The 11,239-nt window shown below is 38.7% G+C and overlaps 1 protein-coding gene across 6 annotated transcripts in view; it reads right to left on the bottom strand.

The window, feature by feature from the left end:
* Positions 1-2,378: 2,378 nt before the first annotated feature.
* AHI1 (Abelson helper integration site 1) overlaps positions 2,379-11,239 on the bottom strand; it is a 225,402-nt gene continuing 216,541 nt past the window's right edge. For all 6 annotated transcript variants that reach the window (XR_009354625.1, XM_059177484.1, XM_059177483.1 and 3 more), the window contains one exon: positions 2,379-8,954. Coding sequence is in view for 5 of the 6 variants with exons in the window: in XM_059177484.1 (XP_059033467.1) it covers positions 8,897-8,954 (58 nt within the window). In the remaining variant the exon portion in view is untranslated. The remainder of the gene's footprint in view (positions 8,955-11,239) is intronic.

Raw genomic sequence — 11,239 nt, 5'->3', positions numbered from 1 at the left:
GTTGCTTAGTTGATCTAATGACATTTTAGGTCAAATGGGGGAATTATTGCTTTACCAAAAAGTGTAACTTGCATGAACAATAATCATTTGCCTTAAATATACAATGCATGAAATGACTTTGTTTTACTTGGTTCACGAAAAGGTTTTGGAAAAGGGACTCTGGCATTTTCTGTACACCTTCTGCCTCTTTGCACTATAAAACATAATTAAAAATATTTTACATGCTCTTTTTGGGCTATCTTCATTTTAAGTTCTCACATTTAAAATCTACAAATACAGAATGTCAGCAAAAATGCAAACAACTGAGAGCTGACTACAGAAGGAGATCATCCCTCAATTCCAAAAGACACATCTAAATTAGTCTTATTAATTTATAGTGGCCTCTTGTATAGCAAACATTTGCTGGCTTTCCACATAATTTATTTCCACAGTTTTCAGATGTCAGTGAGGAGTTTTCCTGGTTGGAAAGAACACAAGGCTGAGAGGAGGAGAGCTGAGCTCTGATTGACAGTTGTTGGACAAATCATTTAACCTTCTGGGGACTGGTTTGAAAAATGGCAGAGTCATGCTTTTTCTGTGTAATAAAGGTTGTTAAGGAGGCTCAAATTTGGTAATGTTTGGCGAGGTCCTCTGAAAAACACAGTGGGGTGACAACGCCCATAAAACATGTGACATTTTCAAGGTGAGAGGAGTTGAGGTTCCTGGTTCAACTGTTCACCCAGCTCTTGTCCCATGCTCGGCAACCAGGGCGCAATCCTGTGCTGTTGACTAAGTGAATGTGTGTGCATGTGCAGGCACACACACACTTTTGGAAAACATTACAAGTGTTAAAATAATTGAGATCCTGAATTATAAAAATGTATTTAGGAAAGTAGTTAACTCCAGCTTTTGATATATGTAAACAGAATTAGTCCCTCTCTGTATCTAGTCGTCAAGACAGTAAATACACACACACACACACACACACACACACACACACACAACCTCTTCCCATGCATGCATAAAAATGTCAATTCTCCAGACTCTAACCTTCTTCCAAACTTCATCCATTCAAATTCATCACTTGTAATAATAACCTAGTTTTACTGGGGATTTATTTGAATGTAGACCATGCTCTACATGGAATGTTTACTTTTAATTGTGCATGAGGTTGAGAATATTTAGAGCATTTTCAGCATTAGGATTTAGTAATGCAGCTTTTTTTAAAAAAAAAAATTTATTTTGGGGGTGCCTGGGTAGCTCAGTGTGTTAAAGCCTCTGCCTTCGGTTCGGGTCATGATCCCAGGGTCCTGGGATCGAGCCCCGCATCGGGCTCTCTGCTCAGCGGGGAGCCTGCTTCTCTCTCTCTCTCTCTGCCTGCCTCTCCATCTACTTGTGATCTCTGTCTGTCAAATAAATAAATAAAATCTTAAAAAAAAAAAAACTTAAAAAAAAACTTTTATTTTTTAAGTAGGCTCCACAGCCAGCGTGGGGCTCAAACTCAGGACCCTGAGATCAAGAGTCACATGCTTCACTGACTGAGCCAGCCGGGCATCCTGGTAATGTGGTTTTTAAGTGAAGTAAGAATGTTAACAAGTAAACAGCAGCAGGAGCAGGGGAATCAGCAGAAGGCAGAGTCCTGCCCTTGATTTTTATGATCCTGGACAAGTTACCTAATGAGGGTGTATCAAAGAAGAGTCTTTGTTTTATTTTTGGACACATACATACTATCCATCTGATTTCCAAAGTTTTACATAGAAGAGCTCTGAAGGGAACTTTTCAGGCAGCTGAGAGGTGGGCGGTGGAAGGGTATAAACACTTTCCTACTTTCTCTCTTGTTCAGTTTCCCTCGGGTTATTCAGTTTGGGGAATGCCATTTTTTTGTTTGTTTGTTTGTTTGTTTTTAAACTTAGGCCCAAGCACAAGCTTGTCAGGTCCTCTGAGATACGATCCATTTTCAATATGGTAAGGAGCAAGAAAAAGACAACCACTAGAGAAAATACAAATAGTATAAAGTGTTTACAGTTAGCCTTTGGTGACTGGGCTGGAACTAGAACCACTGTGTTTGCTTGGCTTCTTACCTGTTTCTGTTGAGCAACACCCGTCTTACCGTCTACCACCTGAGAACTATCCCCTCTTCAAGGAAGACCCCATTGGGTCCTCTTGTTTGTGGTCTGAGGAATACTGACCTTCCAAAGGATATGGGCAAGGCTGTGGACATTGGTACAAGGTAGATTTCATATTTTAATGAGTGGTGGTACCTCTCTACTTCTCCAGCAAGAAGCCTTGTTTACTAAGATCTATCCTTAGCATCAACCACGGTAACACCTGTATCAGATGACACACCAAGTAAAGAGGGGATCATTCTTTCACACTGATACAAACTGACAAAGAACTCATTGTGTTTTTTTCAGAGTTTATTATTATTTTTTAAGGTAAACTATACCCCCAACGTGGGGCTCAAACTCACAACCCTGAGATCAAGAGTCACATGCTCTGCCGAGTCTGACCCAGCCAGGGACCCGGGATCTCACTGTTTAGTAAGAAAATCTATTTTGACAAAAATCCCCACCCCATTATTACATTATTTTCTTTCTTTAGATTGGAGGATATTGGAGCAGGGATAAATACTGAATTTATCTGTGCTCAAAGTTTGCAAAATGGCAGGACTGTGACTTCTAGAAGAGGAGGGCACCCAGATGGATGAGGTGGTCTTGTGAGTCTTCTCTTCAGGAAGAGCATGTGTCCAAGAGACTACCAGGAGGCAAGTGACCGTCAAACCTCCTAGGAGAGAAATCCATTGTATCTAGCTGCAGGCATGCATGCATGGGAAGGGTTGACTGGACTGTATCAGTCTCCTACCCAGGGCTATCCTTCTTCAGGAAAAGACCACAAAATGCAGAGGACAGACTGAACTCCTTATCTCAGCCCAGGATCTGTTCTATATTCTAGATGTTCTTCTTCTTCTTTTTTTTTTTTGAAATTCAAAAGTGACAACAAGTCTGTCCTCGGCTATAGGGCATTCTAAATAGAACAGTACTATATTCACGTTTGAAAGAAAAATCTACCTTGACTTTATGTGGCTGCAGGATCTCCAGCAACTATGGTACAACAGTCTGTTGCAAGTGTATTGGATGTTTCAGTTTGCCAGACCTGTCATGATAAATTAATTACAGGATGTTGCAGAAATGGCAAAACTCCAGCAGCATCTTGCATGGTTTAATATAGCCCTATTTCCCCATTTCAATGTATTTGTGGTTAGATAAATCCTCAGAAATTTACAGCTGCTATAGACTAGTTTATTATGTACTCTGCCTGCACACATGATAAGTATAATAAGAATTTGATGTTCTTAAAGTACATAGATTTTACTGACATTTCTTTACCACCATGGAAATATTTAGTTGCTAAAAGTAGTATCTGCGGATACTTCTGAACATTAACTTCAGTAGAACAGGCAGGGATGGTTAAAAACCTTACCGTGCTTAACCATCTTCCATTTACTTTACAGTAAAGAACCATAGCTCAGAAAAAAATTATGTGGAACATTTATGCAAAATGGCTCTGTGAACAAACTTCATAGAAAAAAAATTTAGCTACAGATTGTCGGTTGAAAACACTGAAAAACCGAACTGAAGAGACCACACTTTTCTCCAGGGAACCTTCCTTTGGTCTCATGACTGCTTTTCTCAAACTTCAGTTAATTTTTGTTCTGGCAACAGTTATTTTCCTCACCTCCTTTCTCTTTTCTCCTTTTAGACTTTACTTTTTATCTTCATTAAACAAATCATTTCCATCCCAGGCAATTTTAAATGGCTGGCAGTATATGCCTTTACTTACATAAAGGTTGTACAAACAAAACATTCCTGGTTTTTTTTTCTACCATGTTCTTTCACAATCACTTGATAAGGATCAAATGATTGATTAAGAAAAAATGAACCAGAGTAAGTAAAATTAGAGTGTTCAGGACTTTTAGAAATGGCAGGTAGATATATTTGGGCTATTTTGATGTAATTGATGGCGGTGGACCATGTACTATGGTGACATATGTACTTGTGACCCTCTCCCTACCTTTTTTAGGTTGAAGAGTAGAAATTAAAATTGTAGACTCTTAGCAGTCTTACCCTCCCTTTTTGAGATAACAAAAATAACCCATTCGTAATCAGCATGAATATGAGGTGTTAGAAGAGCAACTTTAGAAAACAGTGTACTGGGAACATATGTCTGATGTAGATTTGAAGAGGATCATTAGAAAAAAAAAAAAAAGCATTCTTTGTGTTTACAAAACAAATGTTTTTATGTTATCCAGTTCCCGCCTTAACTTAAAGTATTTCCTATTCACTTTAATAATTAGAGCAGAATGATATGATGAATGAAGAGCCTCATTACCAAGTTTGCTTTCTGGGTCTCTACAGAGAGTAGCTGTCTGCTCCTGCCTCGTTGGTCCATTGTTAACCCTAAATGATGCTGACATCAATTCTCCTGCAGATAATTAGGTCCATCCATAGATTGAGTTTGCCAGTCAACAGACCCCCTTGATTGACGTGACTCTTGATGTTTTTATTATCTTTTATATGACTGGAATGGCGCCTTTCTGTTTCTTGAATAATATGTTACTGTACATGTATTACTTTGATTCCACAGAATTGGTTTCTTCAGATAATGTAAGAATTAGAGTCTGGAGTAAAGATTTACCTAAATAATTATGGGACAAACAAGTTATCAGCTTAAAATTTTTTTTTAAGTCAGATATATTTCATTTTATTTAGGTGCCTGTTGCATTAAGATGTATTAGATTTTTCTAGTCTGAGTGTGGTTGTAGGTACATCTAAATTGCTTCTTTATTCTAGCTTGTGCTGGAGTCTCCAACAGTAAGCATTTACTGGCCTCCTCTTTATAGCAACTGGGATCCCGCACTTGGGAGACCTCCCAGTGGAGTCTGACAATCTCCATTTATAACTAAGCGCTGATGTTTACTGGTCATGTGCACTAAGACAAATTACTTTACCTTCAAAATTTTGGTTTCCCTATTTGTAGGGCAGGAAGATTCTAATTATCTCATAGGTCTGAGGGGAAGAGTAAATAAGATCATACACAAAAAGTGAAGATTTGGGGAATATTTTCTGTCAATGAAGCAGAAATCAACAAATATATAGCTTTAAAAAGTTGCTTTGTTGAAAAATGTTCTCATAATTTACCTTAACAGATATGGCTCTCAGCTGAAATTATTTAAATATGTATCAATAAAAGTATAAGGTCGTTGGGGACCCTGGCTGGTTCAGTTGGTAGAGCATGTGACTCACAACCTTGGGGTTGTGAGTCTGAACCCCATGTTGGGTCTGGAGATTACCTAAAAATATAATCTTTAAAGAAAGTGTAAGGTATTGAATTTTATAGGTTCTAGAACTTTGTAACTCTCAAAAATATTTGTGAGTTAAGGGGCACTTGGGTGGCTCAGTAGGTTAAGCGTCCAACTCTTGATTTCAGCTTAGGTCATGATCTCAGAGTTGGGAGATGGAGACCCATGTCAGGCTCTATGCTGGGTGTGGCGCCGGCTTAGGATTCTATCTCTTCCTCTACCCTTCCCCGCGCTGTGCACACATGCACTCTCTCTCTCTAAAGTAAATAAATAAATAAAAAGTATTAAAGAAATATGTGAGTTAAATATATGATTAAAGTGGCATGTCACATGAAGCTATGAAATGGTAAGTTATTTCCTAGATATACTCTTGCTGAACTTCCTAAACAGAAAAATACCTTTAAGAAAACTTTACTATAACTTAAAATAAAGGTCAAGTATTTGCTTTTCTAGAAAGAAACGTTACACAAGGTTTTAAAAGTACCAAGTATTAGCCATTTAGAAACATTGATTTCATTTAAAATGTACATTTATATATGGTGAAAAATGTTTCATGTCTTAAATCTTTAAAAACTTGTTTTTTGAGGTGCCTGGGGGGCTTAGTCAGTTCAGCACCTGCCTTTGGCTTGGGTCATGATCCCCACAATCCTGGGATTGTGCCCTGAGTTAGGCTACCTGCTCAGTGGGGAGTCTGCTTCTCCCTCTCCCTCTGCCCCTCTCCACTGCTTGTGCTCTCTCTCTCTCCAATAAATAAAAAATCTTTTAAAAAACCCAAACAAACAAACTTGATTTTTGTTCTAGCTTTGTAAATCTTACTCATGGTATAGTTTTGATACTGAAGAAACTTCAATGTTCAAGATAAAGTAGAATCAAATGTGAAATAAATTTCTAAGAATAGTTTAAAAATATTTAGATCTATAAAAAGTGTCAAAAATTGTTACTTGTTTAGAGAAAAGAGACTTTTTAAAATGGGACAAAATTTATTAATTTCAGAATGAAGATAAAACTAATCTGTTATAAGAAAAATATGCAGTTCCAGAATCTTCAAATAGATTCTCCTGTCTGATTTCTCTACTTGACTATAATTTGGACTTGTGCTTGGAGAACACTTTTAGGTTGTCCTCTGCTCCATCTCATGTCTGAGAGTATGATAAAGACATTTTATTAATCTATTCATGAATATAACTGGAATCTTATTTGTCAACAGGACAAAAGAGAAAAGGACTGGGTTTTGAGTAACACCAACTATTCCTCGTTTTGCCTCAATTCTTACTTTTGTCTTCAGTAGTTGCAATACAAAAATAACCCTTTATTTTTCATATGAACATCAAGACCTCAGCAAATGTTTAGTTTCCCTGACATATTTCATTTGTATTTTTTTTTTTTTTAAGATTTTGTTTATTTGACAGACAGAAATAACAAGTAGGCAGAGAGGCAGGCAGAGAGAGCAGGCGGGATGCAAGCTCCCTGCCGAGCAAAAAGTCCAATGCGGAGTTCGATGCTAAGACCCTGGGATCATGACTTAAGCCAAAGGCAGAAGCTTTAACCCACTGAGCCACCCAAGCGCCCCTCATTTGTTTTATTTTAATTTTTTTAGATTTAGTTATTTTTGAGAGCAAAAGAGTGTGAGAAGAGCATGCGAGTGGGGGAAGGGGCAGAGAGAAAGGGAGAGAATCTCCAGCAGACGCCTTGATGAACAGGGAGCCTGATGCAGGGCTTGATCTCATGACCCTGAAGATCCTGACCTGAGCTGAAAATGAGTCGGACACTTAACTAACTGAACCACCCCCACACCCTACATTTGTCTTAAATTTTATTTATTTTTAAAGATTTTACTTATTTATTTATTTATTAAAAGATTTTATTTATTTATTTGACAGACAGAGATCACAAGTAGGCAGAGAGAGAGAGAAGAAGGCAGGCTCCCCACTGAGCAGAGAGCCCCATGCGGGGCTCGATCCCAGGATCCTGGGATCATGACCTGAGCCAAAGGCAGAGGCTTTAACCCACTGAGCCACCCAGACGCCCCTTTACTTATTTATTTGAGAGAGAGAGTGAGAGAGAGAGAGCGCACAAGAGTGGGGTGGGGGCAAAGGGAGAAGCAGACTCCCAGCTGAGCAGAGAGCCTGATGTAGGGCTCGATCTTGGGACTCCAGGATCATGACCTGAGCTAAAGGCAGATGTTTAACTGACTGAGCCACCCAGGCACCCTGTCTTGTTTTAAACTCTTTCTGCAACTTGTTGAAATCCTTTGTGATTAAAACCTAAATCACAGAATCAATACATAACTCAAAACTATGAGCTGAAACTGCAGAAAGATGCATATTTAATTCTGTAATTATCAAGTGCATTCACAAGACAGACCAAACAAGGTCGCACAAGGGTGACTCCAGCCTTCTGGGCCCAGCTGCACCTGAAGCACAGACGTGTGCGTCCAGGACAGTGGGAGCTTGGTGGCACTCACCACCTTCCAAAATGCTCTCCCCTTTAAGTCCTACACAGCAGGGGCATGTTTACCAATTTTCATGCCTCTACAACATGTGCAGGGATAGGAGCCAAATATATTTTTACTAGAAGATATTTCATATGGGGTATACATCTGGGCAAAATTTACACCTCAATGCCCAACACTGTTTTTCTCACTTCTTATTTTAATTGATCCAATTGCTTAATTTGGTAAATACGTTTTCTGATACTATATTAGTTTTGGCCTCTGTAGGGTTAAATATTTTATTGACAGACTTAAAATCACATGGTTGAGAAAGGAGCCAAGGGAAAAAAAAAAAACAAATGAACTTTCCTATTTTAACACTTTAAAATATATAGTCACATAGTGATGACACCATTAATTATGGAACTCAAACAATAAATAATGCAATGTAATAATTTAAGAACAAATGTTAAGACTAAAATAAATATTCAACAATATAAGTCTACAAATGACTTATATGCTTAAATATGAAATGTTCTTTTTAAAAAGTAAGGAAATTTGAAACCCTGCTGCCAGTCTAGCCAAAGGCCATCTTTAGTTTATATTATCAAGGTACATATATGATTCATTCAAAACAAACAAATTTGTTCTCTTTTAATGTCTTTCTCACTGGGACCATTTAGAATACACAATATTCTGAAGCTGCTTATCTCTTAAATAAAGCTAAATTTCAAAAGCATACACTTCATATTCTGAACATAACATCATATACACAACCATGTTACAGATACAATAATATTAAATGATTGCTTAATGGACATCCTAACAGTGTAAATACTTTTCCTTCATGTTGACTGAATATCAATTATATTTTTTTCTTTATGGGTTTTCCAAAAGTGGTCATGTAATGCTGATGTAATTACTAATAAATAAATACAAGTACCACTACTTTGATCAATAACAATCACAATGGTTTATAACAATGAAGGTCAAAAGGCCACATTTAGTTTTTTACTCATACCTCGTTTCTGATTTTTCTAGATTCTTTCATAAGGACAAGAAGCAGCAGTCCTTCCTTTCTTTCTTAGTATCTGAAAATTCTTAACTCTGAACAAAAACTGTTTGGTTTAATTTTTCATTTCACTTCTGTGTATTTGGTTGTCTTCTTTCTTCTTCAACTCTTTACTAGGAGAAAAGTACATAAAATGTGCTCAATGAACTTAAACAATATCTTTTTTCCACAAACAAATCTCAGTGTGCTCCTGGGTAATAAACACACCATGTCTCACACACACGCGCGCGCGCGCACACACACACACACCCAAGTAAGACCAAAGTCTGGGTAATAAACACACCATGTCTCACACACACACGCGCGCGCACACACACACACACACACCCAAGTAAGACCAAAGTACGAATCACTTTTGCTTCTTGAACACCCTGTCAATGTCTCCTAGTATCATCAGCAGATGTGTAAGGCCCAGCACTGACAAGTGAAAAAGAAAGACACTTCTCGAATACAGACACTAAGCACTCCAAACCTGGGGCAACTTCCGGAAATTAAGAGCAGGCAACCAGAGTTCGTAGAATTCTTCACTCATTGGGGGAATAAAAAGGTCACAGATGATGCTCCAAGGTTAATAAATGGAAAGGATAGAGACCATTTTATTAAATAACAGTCTTCCATTTGGTCAATGGCTGTGTCTATTTTTACAAGTGGGTTAACTATTATATTTTTCCAGATAAGTCCAAAAAAAGGTGTGTGTCGTTTTTAACAAAGATGATGATGGATAATTATGCATCTAAATGCAGCTCTAAAATAAAGCAAGTTATACCATTAATGAAAATCAAGAACCAATATTTGGATGAACCAAGGAGCTTCTTAGAGACCATGTAGGAAGTATACAAAAACTAGTAGTGGAGTTGAACCTGGCACTCTTCAAAGCAAGTATTCACATACCAGTGGTGAGTATCCAGACTTAAATAAAAATGCTGTTGTCCTTGCTCTGAACAGAAAGGGCTTAAGGCTCAACTGCTCTTAGAAAACAAATGCAGCCTAAGAATCTGGTTAAGGTGGTGGTCACTTCCATCAAACACTTCTGAGAAAAGCAAAGGCTAGAGCATCTGGGCACAGAAGGGCAGGCTAACCATTTCCTAAGGTCCTTCCCTGGTAGCACAGGGGGCACAGGTAACATCTGTGTTTTCAGGGACAGGCTCAATCTTAAATAAATAGTTACACTATCTTTTTTGATATATATATTTTTTTGATGAGAGACATTTATGCATGAGGGGTGAAAAATCCTTTGTCAGTCTGTGTTTCCTGACTTTAACTTTGTTGAACAGAGCTATCCCAGATAAACCGGGATTCCACGCAGGAAGTTCAAAAATGTTTCACGTGAGGCTCAAGAGAGCTGCTCGAGTACAAAATGGCCCAGATGTGATGTGCCAAGACACCATAGCAAGAGAGGCCAAAAAAGGGAGCCACATTCATTTCTGACCCAGTGTGTCTACACTTGTCCCAAGTTAGGGCCCAATAAAATGAGCAAGGAAGTAGTAAAGGCTCAAACGGATGCTGGACCCAAGTTCCCGAGAGACCCTACAAACATCCACGGGGGCCACGATGAGGGTAAGGGGATCTTAGAAGAATAACAGGGGAAAAGAGAGTGGGAGGAGGCGTTTGTAAAAGTGGTAACAAAAACAAAGAAGAAAAACAGAAAAGGGAAGGGAAAGAACAGCTGGAAGTGAGTGAGCTGGACTCCGCACGTACAGAGGATGTAGGACAAGTGACAATTATCAGGTGGAGCCTGCAGTCTGAGAAGTAAACAGAGAAGCCAGAGGACCCTCAGGAGAGGGAACCCTCTAGAGAAATGCAACCAGAACATGCTGAAGTAGGCAGTGTAGATAACATCTTTAAGGAAGTGAATCAGACTAAGAAGAGGAAGGGACCGCTGGACACAGAAAGACAAAGACTGCCCATGAGAGGGAGGGAAGGACAGAAGAGAGGGAAAGGACAAGTGATGTCCAGTGAACATCTCTGACAAGGGGGACACGAAAGTGGCATGTGAGCGTGATAAGTGCAGACAGCACAGGACTGGAAAGCTGAGGCCCTGGACGGAGATTTGCTGAAAGGGAAGAGAGGCTGTCCAACCGAAAGATCCCAGAGCAAATCCAAATGCGGTCTTTCTCTGAGGTGTTTCCTCAGAATGCGGCCCCATAAGCTAACACAGGTAGAGAATAACAAAGTGAGGGCCTTTTTTTTTTTTTTTTTCCCCCAAGGGAAATCATATGGAAAGAGAAAAGAAAAATCTGCATACTAAGATTCTGGAAAATTATATGAAACCAAGTTAGTATTTATGTGTATGTTTGTGTGAAAAATAAGACTCATAAAAATACTGGGCCTTACCCTGTAAGATACTCAATCCAGTAAATAGTCCCTGAACGCTTACTACTTGGCCAGACACCAGGCT

This window comes from Mustela lutreola, chromosome 6, assembly GCF_030435805.1.
Source record: "Mustela lutreola isolate mMusLut2 chromosome 6, mMusLut2.pri, whole genome shotgun sequence".
Classification (NCBI taxonomy): Eukaryota; Metazoa; Chordata; class Mammalia; order Carnivora; family Mustelidae; genus Mustela; species Mustela lutreola.
The sequence above is the reverse complement of the archived record's forward strand: the minus strand, read 5'-3'. Positions and strand labels throughout refer to the sequence as shown.